At 39.8% G+C, this 16,228-nt stretch overlaps 1 protein-coding gene across 2 annotated transcripts in view; it reads left to right on the top strand.

Annotated features, from left to right (window-relative positions):
* The window catches only part of CENPF (centromere protein F), a 53,301-nt gene extending 37,620 nt beyond the window's left edge, over positions 1-15,681 (top strand). For both annotated transcript variants that reach the window (XM_024250618.3, XM_063725216.1), the window contains exons 15-20: positions 2,781-2,957; positions 3,928-4,089; positions 6,340-6,502; positions 8,029-8,505; positions 9,940-10,118; positions 14,698-15,681. In XM_024250618.3, the coding sequence (XP_024106386.2) occupies positions 2,781-2,957; positions 3,928-4,089; positions 6,340-6,502; positions 8,029-8,505; positions 9,940-10,118; positions 14,698-14,901 (1,362 nt within the window). In that variant the 3' untranslated portion in view covers positions 14,902-15,681. The remainder of the gene's footprint in view (positions 1-2,780; positions 2,958-3,927; positions 4,090-6,339; positions 6,503-8,028; positions 8,506-9,939; positions 10,119-14,697) is intronic.
* The last annotated feature ends 547 nt before the right edge of the window (positions 15,682-16,228 follow it).

Below are 16,228 nucleotides of genomic sequence, written 5' to 3'. Positions count from 1 at the left end.
AGCTCTTGAAAAAAATAACCCTGTGCTTATGTCATAATCAGATTTATAGTAATCTCTACCATCCAGCACTATCACGAGCCCACAAGGAGTCGTGAGAAGCCTCTGAACACATGAAAATATCTGTCTCAGAGCCCAAATATGTTTTCATAGAAGAGGACCCTTGTACCACATTAACGCACAACAGAAGTAGATCTTATGCCGCTTTCAACAAGTTTATCTGCCTTCCTAGCTTGCCATAGATTGCAGGCTGGAATGTTGCTAGAAACACATTCATTGATCTGCTAAGAACTAACAAAGTAACAGAACTAAAGTCATAGTTTTAGGCAGGGTTAATGTGGCACATCTATAGCACTTGGGCTGCCACTGCCCACTGCCATTTCCATAGTAGATATTACTAATTCACACCCTCCCTTTTTCCTGAGTCTCCTAACACTGTGTTCTGCGTAGCTGCTACCATGCAGAGAGAGCTGGCAGATGAAATGAAACCTGTTTGTCATACCTGATTAAATTATAAACATCCCTATAGCTGTTTAGTCCTCATGCAACTTCATCCCTGAGTAGTATTTAAAGCACAGCAAAATAAGATAGTCATGATTGCGACCCTGAATAATCACAGAAATTTGAAATGATACGTGTAATATTCTGTATAAAGAGTTGGAGAGATATGTTCTTTTCTTTAAATATAGTATTTAATCTATGAAAATGGAAAGGTTTTGGCATTGAATCTCAGGAATGGACTTAGACCATATTCTGGCCATACTGCATGGAAGGAGTTCTCTGAATGATATTTGTGTATTGTGTCTGCTGAAATCTCTTTTGGTGTTGAGTAGCTTGGGAGTGTCCCAGGTGCATCATTATTGTATTTTATATATAGGCACTACTGAGAGGAGTAGTTTGGCCTCAGCCCCATACATATGAGTGTGTTAGTTTGCATTGGCTTTATTCATTCATTTATTCATTCTCTAAATAATAAGTGCTAGTAAGGTCAGGGGATGGACTATTGAACCATACCTATCCTGTGTTTCCTGTACTCATGCAGCTTACAGTCTAGACACATAATAAATCATGAAATAGGCAACATGTAACAAATAAGCGGATAAATACTATAAAGGAAACAAATAAGATTCTTTGCTGTGGAATAATTGGGATGTGGGGATATCAGGGTAGGAAACAACCTAATTTAGATAGGGTGGTCAGCAGATTTAGATAGGGTGGTCAGCAGATGTCACCTGCAAGATGACGAGTCAGCTATGCAACAACCAGGCAGTGCGGGGGAGCCTTCTAGGTCTAGAGAGCAGTGTGGTCAAAGCTCTGGGACTAGAAAGATCTTTGTATTTTTTTAGAAATTGAAAGGAAGCCATTGTGGCTGGAGCCAGATGGAAAATGACATGCACAAAGATTGGAGGGGTAGGAAGGCTATGGATGGGGTGGGAAAGGTTTGGGGTGGAAATATTCACTTGGCTAGTTCAACATATAGGGAGTGTTTAGAAATTATGGGAATGGTATAAAATGATGGAGAAGAGAAGGCGTCTCAGGGCCTAGCCTGGAGGAACTCTGGCATACAAGGTGAGATGGAGGAAGAAGAGCCAGCAAAGAAAACAGAGAGAAGGCTTGATGAGGCAAACACCCAGGGGGGTCTCATGTTCTGGAAATCAAGAGGAAGGAATGTCTCAAGAAGGAGGGAGTGGCTGGGTATAGTGGCTCATGCCTGTAATCCCAGCATTTTGGGAGGCCGAGGTAGGCTGATAACTTGAGTCCAGAAGTTCAAGACCAGCCTGGGCAACATGGCAAAACTCTGTTTCTACAACAAAACAATAAAATTAGCCAGACGTGGTGGCACATACTTGGGAGGCTGAGGCGGGGGATCACCTGAGCCCTGGAGATTGAGCTGCAGTGAGCCATGATTGTGCCACTGCACTCCAGCCTGGGCAACATAACGAGAACCTGTCTTAAGAAAACTAAGCCAAACCAACCAACCAACCAAACAACAACAACAACAACAATAATAACAAAAAAAAAAAAAAAGAAGGAAGGAGTGGTCAGCAGCCCCAGATACTACTTAGAGGTCGATTGAGATGAGCTCGGAAGAGTATGCCTTTAATTTGCAGCATGGAGGTTGATGATGCCTAAAAACCTCTTTTTTAGGAAGAGCTGGGATGAATTGATTGGAGCAGGTTAAAGAATTGAAGATGACGAAGTAGACACCACACATACAGAAACACATACAGAGACAGCTACTCAGGGTCAGGCATGGAGAAGACAAATGCTTCCAGGGTTGGAGTTTGGCCAGTTCTTCATAGTGAAGGGACGGGGCAAAAGATTGGAGGGCATTTGGAAGGAAATTCTTATAGTGACAGAACTGGAGTCTAAGCTGGTCAAGGAAGAAAATGCAAGTCCGGAGGGGATTTGGTGTGAAGATGGTAGTGGTTCTGTTGATGAGGTCAGGAATTGTTGCAATGGAAGTACTTTAATAAACAAGGTTGGAAGCATAGGAAGGTGTGGTCCCAGAGTGGTTTAGTTGAATTCAAGGTTTCAGAGTTTCTGTGGTCTCTGGATATGACCTTGTGAGGTGGTTGGGCTGGAGCAGAGGAAAGTGTCATTGGAGGTGAAGTCACAATTAAAAGTGAATACATTGCTAAGGATTATAGCACTATTCTGTACAGATTTTATCTTGCCCATAAACAATTTTTTTCCACACAGTACACATTATTTCCTAAAAATATTTCCAGGTTCTTAATTATGAGGAAGTGCTATTATGATTTTATTATTTTTCTGTTTAGGATCAATTGAAGGAGCTCACACTAGAAAATAGTGAATTGAAGAAGAGCCTAGATTGCATGCACAGAGACCAGGTGGAAAAGGAAGGGAAAGTGAGAGAGGAAATAGCTGAATATCAGCTACGGCTTCATGAAGCTGAAAAGAAACACCAGGCTTTGCTTTTGGACACAAACAAACAGGTGAAATGTGGGGTTTGGTTACTGGGGGAGCTGGAGAGTGTATTTTGATCATGGTAAGGCTTTTCTTCTTTTTTCCAAAAAAAATCAATATTCTGGGTTATTACTATGCTATATAATCTTATAAAAGGTCTCACATTAACTTCACGATCTTTTCCTCAGGTCCCTCTCTTATTTTATCAGTTTATTTTTTATTTTTTATTTTTTTTTTTGAGACGGGGTCTCTCTCTGTCGCCCAGGCTGGAGTGCAGTGGCGTGATCTCAGCTCACTACAAGCTCCGTCTCCCGGGTTTGCACCATTCTCCTACCTCAGCCTCCCGAGTAGCTGGGACTACAGGTGCCCGCCACCACGCCCAGCTAATTTTTTGTATTTTTAGTAGTGATGGGGTTTCACTGTGTTAGCCAGGATGGTCTCGATCTCCTGACCTTGTGATCTGCCCACCTCGGCCTCCCAAAGTGCTGGGATTACAGGTGTGAGCCACTGCGCCTGGCCCAGCTGATTTTTTAAAAAGGTATATTTCCATTTTGGAGTAGAATAATAGGAGAGTTGCAAAGTCGAAATAGTCCTTGGAAAGGCAGAGTTTTTTTTTTTTTTTTTTTTTGAGACTGAGTCTCACTCTGTCACCCAGGCTAGAGTGCAGTGGCACGATCTTGGCTCACTGCAGCCTCCGCCTCCTGGGTTCAAGCAATTCTCCTGTCTCAGCCTCCCGAGTAGCTGGGATTATAGGCGCCTGCCACCACGCCCAGCTAATTTTTGTATTTTTTAGTAGAGACGGGGTTTCACCATGTTGGCCAGGATGGTCTTGAACTCCTGACCTCGTGATCTGCCCACCTCGGCCTCCCAAAGTGCTGGGATTACAGGTGTGAGCCACTGCGCCCAGCTGTTTTTTGTTTTTCTTACAATTTTTTTTTAGCTGTGCCTCCTGGCTAAAGTAACATTTTGGTTTTTTTTTGTTTGTTTGTTTTGCTCTAGTATGAAGTAGAAATCCAGACATACCGAGATAAATTGAATTCTAAAGAAGAATGTCTCAGTTCACAGAAGTTGGAGATGGACCTTTTAAAGTCTAGTAGAGAAGAGCTCAATAATTCATTGAAAGCTACTACTCAGATTTTGGAAGAATTGAAGAAAACCAAGGTATGTTCACTTTAATTTGCTTCATGATTTCGAATGGTTTATACAGGTGGTAGTGATTTTAATGGTATAGCATTAAATGTTTTCATTTTCATTTTATGAAAATTTTTGGTAGTCAAAAATGATGTCATTCATCAGTTCTCTGCTGAGTTATCTTTAAAAAAAATCAGTGGGTCATCTACAGTCTCATAGCTTGAATAAGCTATCCATTGCCTCATGCATCCTCTCAAACTAGAAGATGTTAAAGACTTCTTGAGATAGATTTGAAGATCCAGCCACACAGCAGACGAGGGCAGACCTCTTAAGCTATAGGAAACAGTCTGATGGGCAATTCCAAAATCTTGAATGAGCTGTCTCCAACTTCACTGTCACCATACTCACTCTCCTGTGGCGTATGGGGAGATCAAAGTGTGGCAGAGCACCTTGGTCAGGCAGACATGTGTGGATATTTTCCTCTCTTCCTCTTCACGCAAGGATCATAGAACTTTTTTTTTTTTTTAAGGAACAATGAAGGTGAACCCTAGTGTCAGGATTGCTAGTCTCAAGATGGTACCACTGTAATTCTACTTGGAAAAGGAGGTGTTTTCATTCCTACAGACATTTTTCATAAGATAAATACCCACAGTGTATAATAATGAACCTGGATAATAAATATCTTCCAGCAAATATTTTACTTAGAAGATGATTATATTTTTTAAATTTTGAGATTAATTGAATATATACAAATAGAAAACTAGGTATAAATTTATTATGTTTATTGCTCTTACACAACTATCAAGGTAAAGGAAATTTACCAATTAAATACAAAGTAGTAAAATTCCAAATCACAATAATTAATAATGTTCTGCTACTACAAAATGAGATGTTGGGTTTAATAATAGAAAGAAGTAGCACTGTTGAAATAGAATTAAATGGGTCTTGGATTCATTTGTGATTGGAATCAGAAGTAGCGAGTTCTGAAAGGGTAAGGTTTACTGCAACATTGCCAATAATTTCAAGATGAAATATACAATGATGAGATCCAAGCTCTAACATTTACTTGCAACATGAATATGGTACTGGGTTCTTCTCCGTCCCCCATCCTCATTCCCCCTCCTCCTCCTGCTGCTGTTTGGTCTTCCTTTGGAAATTCATGATGCCATATCAGATGGCTTTAGAATTCTGCATTTTAATAATATAATGCATATGCCATATATAATATCCCAGTGGGATCTGCTATAATATTGCATAATCAAATTCATATTTCTGCAGCAAAATGTGTGGATATTCTCACAAGACAGGATAAAGAGAGACTATACATACTGGGCCAGGTGTGGTGACTTATGCCTAGAATCCCAGCACTTTGGGAGGCCAGGGCAGGAGGATCACTTGAGGCCAGGAATTTGAGACCAGCTTGGGCAACATAGTGAGACCTCATCTCTTAAAAAAAAAGAAATAGTTGGTTGTGATGGCACATGCCTATAGTCCCAGCTATGCGGGAGGCTGAAGTGGGAGGATTGCTTGAGCCCAGGAGGTTACACAGTGAGCCATGATGGTGCCACTGCATTCCAGCCTGGGTGACAGAGGAAGATCCTGTCTTAAAAATAAATAAATAAATTAATTAATAAAGACATAAACACCTTTTTATCTATTCAGGTTGAGTTTTGCCTCTAAATCATTTTCATAGCTCTTTTTTTTTGATTTGGGAATTGTGAATAAGAATGTGAACTTGTACCACTGAGAAGCGTATGAGGACACAATTCTCCCATCATTCTATTGTCTTTCTACTCGAGCCACATTGAAATTTAAATTTGTATAGTGAGCTGTAATATCATTTGGCCTTCACTTGGTATGGCTAAAACAAATACCAAGGCAGGTATTGAAACTGTAACAGTGTGATTACAAATGGGAACACAATTCTGTCATTGAGAATTTTGGACTCACCAAGAATATGTTCCTTGTCTCCCTGTCCAGTAATCCAGTGCGATTCCCACTGGATAAATACAGACATAGTGGGCACTTAGTAGACATCTCAGGAACCATAGTTTATACTTGTGATACTAAGAAAGAGAATGGCAAAACCACATTGTCAACTGGGGGGACTTAGGAAACTGAGTAGAGAAGGTGAATGGTTTTGTGCATCTTTAGATGTTTTGTATTGAATCTAATAATTCTTAAATTTACAATATATGAATCTTATATCTCATAATTATTTTTCCATATGCTTATAAAAAGAAATTCAAGGTTTTAAATGGAATTACTTTTATTTTGTAGATGGACAATCTAAAATATGTAAATCAGTTGAAGAAGGAAAATGAACGTGCCCAGGGGAAAATGAAGTTGTTGATCAAATCCTGTAAACAGCTGGAAGAGGAAAAGGAGATACTGCAGAAAGAACTCTCCCAACTTCAAGCTGCACAGGAGCAGCAGAAAACAGGTGGGTGTTAACTGGGGCACATCAACTAGCCAGAACTCTTTTCCAGTAGTGAAATAACACATGGTGTGCGTGCATAGGAACTATTTTTAGTGCTGTGTTCTATTACTGAGTGCTGATTTTTTACCATTAGTCCATTTTCCAATTTCTGAATTTTTTGCTTATCTTGGGATCATTATAAGACTCAGAATGAAGGCTTTTTTGTTTTGTTTTTGAGACAGGGTCTTGCTGTGTCACCCAGGTTGGAGTGCAGTAGTGCCATTATGGCTCATTGCAGCCTCGACCTCCAAGCAATCCTCCCACCTCAGCCTCCTGAGTAGCTGGAACAATAGGCAGGCACCACCACAGCTGACTAATTTTTGTATTTTTTGTAGAGACAAGGTTTTGCCGTGTTGCCCGGGCTGGTCTTGAATTTCTGAGCTCAAGCAATCTGCCCACCTCGGCCTCCCAAAGTGCTGGGATTATAGGCAGGAGCCACCATGCCTGGCCTGAATGAAGCCATTTTCAAATAGAATTATCGCATCTTCTGTTCTATAAAACATGGAAAAAACTGGTGGTACTTTTTGCTAATGAGCCATTCTAAGAAGAGTTTTTTATGTTGATGTCCAGTTACGTGGTTTCTTTGTCAATAGATTGGCGTCAGAATTGGCTTTGGTAGTTTATAAATAGCTGATTCTGGTTATCCTCAGTCCATTCCTATGGGTCAACTAGAGGGAACGGGTGAGGGTGGGAGGCAGAGTTTTAGTTGTGCAGGCAAAATAGAAAAGGAAAGAAATGATAACTCTCCTTGTCACTTTTATCCACTTATGCCCCTGGAGTGGCATGTGCTTACTGTGTGGATAGATGATGACAAGCATAATCTGACTGGCCTCTCTGGTCTGTGGTATAGCAGGGTGTGGGTCAACAGTCTTCCCTGTTGGAAACAGTGCTCAGGGTAGATTGGGGCTTCAGGGGATTTTTCTAATGGATTTAATACACCCATGGCAGCTACAAGTTGACAAAGATTCCCATCTTTATAGTATTCCCCCAAACCCTTGTTCATCAGACCCTCCATTGCCTTCAAATGCTTTCAGAGTGTTTTTTTTTGGATTTGCCTGGTCATCTGTTAGAATCTTGTCTCCCAAAGCCATACAACAGAAGCTTCATAATCTTTACTGACTTCTGTTCATCCACTTATGGTAGACAGAATGGACTGGGGAAAATAAGGATGTAAAAAATGAATTTATTTGATTGCATATAACTGACGCTACAAGAACGTTTAATGAGTTGGCTGAAATGCGAGTTTGAGACTTTGGTGGATTTTATTTAAGCTGTCCCAGTGAATGTCACAGGACTAGAATATCTGCCTTGATATGATATACCTCCCAAACAAGAGTTGTTTGAACTATAAGAACATATACAGATATATCTCCCCAACCTCTTCAAAAAAATCAAAGAAACAACACGTCTAAGATTATCTGCTTCACGATGCCCATTGTTAACTAGAGAAGCATCAAGTTGCACATGATGTGTTGCTTTACTTTGGACAGGTACTGTTATGGATACCAAGGTCGATGAATTAACGACTGAGATCAAAGAACTGAAAGAAACTCTTGAAGAAAAAACCAAGGAGGCAGATGAATACTTGGATAAGTACTGTTCCTTGCTTATAAGCCATGAAAAGTTAGAGAAAGCTAAAGAGATGTTAGAGACACAAGTGGCCCATCTGTGTTCACAGCAATCTAAACAAGATTCCCGAGGGTCTCCTTTGCTAGATCCAGTTGTTCCAGGACCATCTCCAATCCCTTCTGTTACTGAAAAGAGGTTATCATCTGGCCAACATAAAGCTTCAGGCAAGAGGCAAAGATCCAGTGGAATATGGGAGAATGGTAGAGGACCAACACCTTCTACCCCAGAGAGCTTTTCTAAAAAAAGCAAGAAAGCAGTCATGAATGGTATTCACCCTGCAGAAGACACGGAAGGTACTGAGTTTGAGCCAGAGGGACTTCCAGAAGTTGTAAAGAAAGGTAGGCCTAATTTAAAAACAAAATTATTTGTGTTCTTTTGAAATTCCATATAATGGTTCACATATAAAAGGACAAAAGTATTTGCTTTTTTACATTATTGTGCAATAATCTCACTGACGTTCATAAACAATAGTCTGCTTTTAAATGGATGAGGCATATATTTTCCTCTAGGATCTAATTACTTGTGTCACGTTAACAAAAGAGCTGGTAGATTGGAAAAATGACTCTCTAAAATCTGTTTGGAATTTGTTATTTGAATGCTGAAAAAAATCATTAAATCAAGGATGCCCGTCACGGTTTCCTACCCTTTGTTCACGTCTGACCTAGCTAGCAGGTGAGCTGGAGGGTGCACCCTGTGATGCTGGCCCCCTGGCTGGAGCCACTGACTACACTTTGTTTTGTTGTTTTAAACTTGGTTTTCCCCCAAGTCTGGCCCAAGGACTGGAGCCATTCTAGGAACTGTTTGTTATTGGTTCCTGACTGAAACAATGTATTGTAATTAAGTAGGAATTTAGAAATTTTCATAGCAACTTGATATTTTTGTAACATCCAAGCACATATCATGTTTTCTATTGATTTGTTCTCATTATATTACACAAAAATATTATTCCACAGCAGATTGGAAATTCTTCGACCCCCCCTCCGCCCCCAAATATCAAAACTGATTCTTTGCCATAGATGGTTTGAAAAGCATTGTTCTGAGTAACTCTAGCCCAAAAATAGTTATCTGTCTCTCACTGGTAGTTTTTATATGTAGTTAAAGTGTGAAAAACAAAAACAAATGCTGCTTTAGTTAGCCCTGAATGCAATTCTGGAGTGTGTGTTGATACACTAACTAACTCTTAGTATCCCTGGGATTGGCTTTCTTTCCTGGGTCATCAAAAGTCATGCCACTTCCTTCTGTGGAAAGAGACAACGTGAGTGAGTGTGAAATCACCTTTAGAAAGGTCAGCTTCTCTCCTCCTACCTACACGAGAGTGCTGGCCTGAAGTAGCTGTTACCATTTTACATTTTCCCCCTTTCCCTTTCTTTTTTTTTTTTATCTTTTATTTTTCCATTATACCCTCCTTTTTTCCCCAACCCAATTTTACAATAAGGCCTGCTGGCATTCTTTAAATCTTAGAAAAATGCAAAATAAAACATCTACGTAGAAGATAGAAGCAGAAAAAATTTTTTCTGTGTAGTGTTATTTTCCCCTTCTTCTCCCATTGTTGTTTTCTATGTTTCTAATAAGAGAAAACCTGTTAGTTATTTGATTCAATTTGGTGACTCCCAGGGCAACTGTGAAGTGTAAATCCATTGACCACAGTGGCTAGGACAAAGTAGTTTTTGGAGTTTGCATTATCCTTGTTAAAACCACCTAATGAATATCTTTTCCACTGTAGATAGAATTGGACCTAGCAGTGCTGACAGTTATTTTTTTTTTGCCCTTAGGGTTTGCTGACATCCCGACAGGAAAGACTAGCCCATATATCCTGCGAAGAACAACCATGGCAACTCGGACCAGCCCCCGCCTGGCTGCACAGAAGTTGGCGCTATCCCCACTGAGTCTCGGCAAAGAAAATCTTGCAGAGTCCTCCAAACCAACAGCTGGTGGCAGCAGATCACAAAAGGTAAACTACTGTCAACATCCATCTACTGTTTGAGATCCAGAAAATTGCAGTATTACCTGGGTGAGGATCGGACACTGCACCCCCTGATTCAGGAGCCCTTTCAAAAAGTCTGACCTTCTTGGTGTGGTGTTAAGTCAGTCAGTAGTGAGCAAGTGACCGGGTGAGCATTACAGTATCACGGTACGTGATCTCATCCGTGAGTCAACAGGCCACTTACGTGTAGTTTGATGGAAAATGGCATTGTTACATCAAAACTCAGTGGATTTCTAAGAAAGTTTCAGGCATTACTGATGAAGGATTTGAAGAGGTAATTTTCCTTTTCGCCGCTGGTATTAGTCATTGTTTGTTTCAAACTTTACTCTCACTTATGTGCCCCCAGCTGCTAATTCTTCATTGTTTTTATTAATCCTTTACTTTCTTTTTTTTTTAAAAAAAGCACATATTTTAATAGATATCTAAGGAAAGGAACTCTGTTTATGGATTTCTCTATTTTGATTGTTGAGGATACAACAGGATCTTAGTGACCTCTGTGTACCCTACAACATCCCAGAAAATGTTATGTAGAGCATAGAGAATATTTGCTTAACAGATCTTTATTCCTGTTACTATGATCCATACCAGCAGCTACCATTTAAGTATGCAAAGTATATGCATTTTATTTATCTTTCTCATTTTATTGAACTCTCACAGTAAGTGGTATTATAAAAGAGTGAAGAACGTAAGACTCATAAAGATTTAACCTCCCAGTGTGAACCTCTACTTCCTCTCAACTCCACAGTCTTGATCTTTCTACAATACCAGTGTTTCTCAGACTGGGGACTAGGGGGATATTTTTGGAAGTTGCTGGAATAGCTTCAAAGAGTTTGAACAGTCTGTGATTTTACCTTGATTGCTCACTTGTCAGAGTTTGATCAAGTATGCGAGCTGATAACCTTGAACCAGAAAACAAAGCTTTGAAAGTGTAATAACCCCTATTTGTGTAATGTGATAATTCATAAGTGAGCAAGCACGTTCTTAGGATTTGGGATACCAAATATGAACACATTGGTGGTTACATGTGGGCGATCTAAAGAGTACAATATATTTCGATTTCTTAATCTAAACATCACAACAACAGATTTGCAAATTTGGTTTTGTTGATGTATAAGAACTATAAGCATTGAGGAGTTATACTTAGTAATAAATTCGTTCATAATATACATTATAATAAAATTTTTATTCAAGTATGAAGAAGAATGCTCTGAGATTTTCTTTCACTAAAGTGGACCCATCTGTTACTCTTATTGGAAATATTCTACCGTTTTGTGCAAGTTTTTCTCCCCTCCCACCAAATTCTCTCTCTCACTCACATTTGGATTTACCTTTTGCATACTGCCAACAACAAAATACTGAGGTATATACTGGAGAATATATATCTAATATGCCGAATATACTGACTTTCCAATGAACATGAGAACAGCTTCTCTTTTAAGCAACTAGTGCCCCTAAACAGTGGAGCTACCAAGCTTGTCCAAAGCTGTCAACTACAAGATATCCACTGGATACTGAATACAGGAGGAGCCGGGTTTAGGGTCCTGATATGGGCCATACCATTTTCTTAGAAGGGTGACTGGGAGCCACCCTTTCCCAAACCTCAGTAAAAAGTAACATCCATTCCTGTTTGTCTCACGCTTATGGAGATCAAATGAAGTATTTGTCTGACTCTCTTAGAACAGAAAACCATGACATATAGCTGGTACTCTATGCCTCCACTGTCTTTAGGCAGCTCACTTTATTGTAATCTCTTGTTTAAATATCTGTCTTCTGATTTGCAATCTGAGTTCTGTGAGGTTACTGATTACATCTATAGTTTATGTCTAATGCGGTGTCTGACATTCAACAAATATTCACTGAATGAATGGAACTGTGAATGTCCTGAAGTGATTACATTAATAGATGTTTATAAAGGCATGCTAGGAAATGGCCTTATGAAATCATCACGAGTCGTTTTTTTTCTGTTGCGAAGAACTGATGGTAAAAGCAGTTTGCATGTGGCGTTCAGACTTACTATCTAGGAAAAAGAGCGTTGCACGCTAGGGGGCCTTCTCTCCTCACTGCTGTTAAATCTGCTGAGTAGGGAGTAGTAACCATGGTTTCTGCAGATTTTGTTCAGTGCATTAGCTACATGCTGTTCAGTAGGCACCAGCAGTTATGAATTGCTAAGCAATTTTGTGCACTTGCAAATGAGGAGGGGGACCTTTTGAGGGCAGTTATGGAATTCATGATTAGATTCAAACTCTTCAAAACCTAGCCCAGTAATTTTTAATTTAATTCAGCATTTTCTGAGTTGCCCTGTAAAATGCTTGCTGCCTCATCTGTTAAACGTATTACATCACTTAGTTTTAAAAATCTAGAACGAGGTATTATTTCCCAAAGCAGTTGCTTAGAAACTCAGGGTTGTGAGTTCTCCTTTGAGGTGACTGGCTAGGTTATGAGAGACAGTTTCCTAGGTCATTCATTTAGCAAGACCTTTAGTAACATCTGACAAGTTCAAAGGGGAAAAAACGGGCAAAATGCACATTAGGTAAGGATCATTCTCTATTATGTCACTGGGATGGATAAGCTCAGGAACCCCTCGTTTGTTGGGAACAAGGGAGACAGCGCTTGTAGACCTGATCTCCTGAACCTGGGCTTTGTGATCAGTTCCAGAGGACCGGCCAGTAAGCTGTAGAGCCCGTCGTGGATGGTGCTGTTAGTTTTGTGGGGGTCTTGCATTTTTTCCTACTTGTGAGGGTCATTTTCGCTGAACTATCTGCATATTTGCCCTCTCCCTATTGCTACTGCAGAATCATTTATAAGACAATTAGGGTATGCATGCACTATTTTTTTTTTCCTCCCCTGTGTTATTCTAGGAGGATGTACTATCTTAATAAATACTTGGTGAATTTGACTTTGTCTGGTTATAGACCATTCTGAAGCTAACTAACCAACAGGCGGGTCAAATCCATAGTTTAAATTCTGATCACAACTACAGTGTCCTCAATTCAGTATCAGAAATTGAGTCTAGAGGGGAGAAGCCAAAGAGTGGACGTTAGCCATTTGATTGGGATAAAGAGTCTTACAGGCTCAAACTTTCTATTTCCTATGGGCTGTCTGTCTCTTTCTTTCTTTTTAAATGGCAAACCTAAAGATTTGTTTCTTGTACATCTGGTGGGTTCCAGGGAAACCTTGTCTTTGGAATCACTATTTATCTTTAAAAAAAAAAAAAAAAAGTACCAGCAAAACTCTGTTTTATTTTTTTCCTTCAACTTTCCATGGATGGTAATTTTCCATTAAGTCCTGACCTTCCAAGGCTGCGTCTTTTCAGTGTCCTGGACACACTCTGAGGGAGAAGTGAGCTTTCCTGGGATTTGATCTGTTGGCCAGATTTACTGTGTTTCATGTAATGAAAAGTATTTAACTGCTGTTTTCAAACCACATGCTTCCTATGGAAAGAATATAAATGAGAAAATAATTTCCATTCCCTTTTCTTCTTGCATCAGAAGAAGATCCCTGGAAGTCAGTTGCTCAGGGAGTGTCTGTCACGTAGTTACTTCCCAGCGTCTGTGCTGGACACAGATCCTTGTGTCCATTATGCAAGAGGCCCTTCTCCTTTCTCTTTGAAAGCTCTTCCTACTTGAGTCTTCCACTCTTGCCTTTAACTTTGGTTAGGTGAAGCTTTCCTATACTTCATTTTTCTTGCTCTTTTTTCTCTTTTTTGACCGTGTATCTTTTTTCACTACTATATAAATTTCAATTTTTTTTTTTTTTTTTTAAATCTTGCTCTGTTCCCCAGGCTGGAGTGCAGTGGACTATCACGGCTCACTGCAGCCTCAAACTCCTGGGCTCAAGCGATACTCCTGCCTCAGCCTCCTGAGTAGCTGGGACTATAGATGTGAGCTGCTAAGCCTGACCCAATTTCAAAAAATCTTCACTCACCAGTTACCTCACTCCCTCATCTACTGAAAGTCTCAAATTTTCTGAGATATCTCTTTCCTTTAAAAGGCAGGATGTTTGAGAGGGGATTTATTCTTTCCGGACTTTATTGTTAGATAGCTGCCCTTCTGCTCTAGTCCAGATTCAATATGGAAACAGCCAGCCATAAAGGGAGAATGATTAAAATACCCTGAACAGGTCCTCGGTCATTTTAAAATTTTCCACCCTGTGGAGGTAGTATTACTCATTTGGGTTATACTCGTTTTAAACAACAGGAATGGCTAGTTAGGACAACAGAGGCAGGTTTTCCACTTAGGAATTCACTGGATGTGTACCATGTGGTCAAGCATGTTGTGGGCACTAGGGATACATAGGTAAATAGGGCACAGTCTGCCATCAGAGGTGCCAAGGGACATCTGATGACTGGTTAGAGGTTGTACCTGGTATCCTCCTAAGTTCTCTGTTAGATGGGGCCTGTTCTCAGGGAAGAGGAAATACTACAGTTATATATAACTCCTAGAGAAGAAGAACTTAATTTAAAACTTAGTGACATAGTGCTTTATTTTTCTCATGTTGTGGAAATGTGAATGTGATTGAACCTCTAACAGAGATGTTTGTGTTGCAGGTCAAAGTTGCTCAGCAGAGCCCAGTAGATTCAGGCAGCATCCTCCGAGAACCCACCAGGAAATCTCTCCCAGTCAATAATCTTCCTGAGAGAAGTCCGACTGACAGCCCCAGAGAGGGCCTGAGGGTCAAGCGAGGCCGACTTGCCCCCAGCCCCAAAGCTGGACTGGAGCCCAAGGGCAGTGAGAACTGTAAGGTCCAGTGAAGGCACTTTGTGTGTCCCTACCCCTGGGAGGTGCCAGTCACTGAATAGATAAGGCTCTGCCTACAGGACTTCTCTTTAGTCAGGGCGTGCTTTATCGGTGAGGAGAAAACAATTCCTTAGAAGTCTTAAATATATTGTACTGTTTAGATCTCCCATGTGTAAGTACTGAAAAAGTTTGGAAGCACTGATCACCTATTAGCATTGACATTCCTCTACTGTAATGTAAATAGTATAAAGCTATGTATATAAAGCTTTTTGGTAATATGTTACAATTAAAATGACAAGCACTGTATAACAATCTCTGTTTGTATGTGGATTTTACACTAAAAAAATGCAAAACGCATTTTATACTTCTAATTAGCAGCTCCTAGGAAGATGTAGACTTTTGCTTTATGATATTCTTCTATCTGTAGTATTAGGCATGGAACAGTTTTGGATCACGAATTTCTCAGAGCTGAGTAAAATGAAGGAAAAGCATGTTATGTGTTTTTAAGGAAAACATGCACACATATACATGTAGGAGTGTTTATCTTTCTCTTGCAATCTGTTTTAGACATCTTTGCTTATGTAACCTGTACATATGTGTGTGTGGGTATGTGTTTATTTCCAGTTAGGGCTGCAGGCTTCCTAGAGGTGTGCTATACCATGTGTCTGTCATTGTGCTTTTTTCTGTTTTTAGACCAATTTTTTACAGTTCTTTGGTAAGCATTGTCGTATGTGGTGATGTATTAACATGTAGCCTTTGTTTTCTAATAAAATAGTCACCTTCGTTTTCTGTAAGAATGATTCCTAAGTGTAAAAGTATTCGAATATTGGTACTATTTCTTGCTAATTACAACAGCCTCTTATACAAGTAAAAATGTTTGAACAAATGATACAGATCTTTAAACAAATGATCCTAGCATATTTAGTTGTATTAAAAGACACAATTTGGAATATGGGTCATAAGGAATATATGGGAATATAAGACGTCCAGCCCAGTGCCTCCTACATTCTGTGTCCCCATTAAACCACATCATCAAGGATACAAGTGTGTGGTATTTCCCAGCTCACTTGTTGATGATAATATAGTTTTGAAAGCATGCAGGCATTATGAGCCATGTCAGATCCAAAAACATTTGAAAAAGTTCTTACATCCTTGAATCAGGGTAAAAAAGTTTCCCAGGGCATGCGCTAGTAAAAGATCATTTGTTCTTGGCTTTCAGTCCAAATTGATGCACAAATTCCGATAAGCACCATCATTTATATTTAAAAGTTGTCCTTTGGAAGGTGGCCTCTGTTGTTGGATAATGCTTCAGTAATATTAAGCTACTTAGTATTCATCAGC

Source organism: Pongo abelii, chromosome 1 (genome assembly GCF_028885655.2).
Source record: "Pongo abelii isolate AG06213 chromosome 1, NHGRI_mPonAbe1-v2.0_pri, whole genome shotgun sequence".
NCBI classification, from domain to species: domain Eukaryota; kingdom Metazoa; phylum Chordata; class Mammalia; order Primates; family Hominidae; genus Pongo; species Pongo abelii.
Note: the sequence above shows the minus strand (reverse complement) of the source record. Positions and strands in the feature narration are given on the sequence as shown.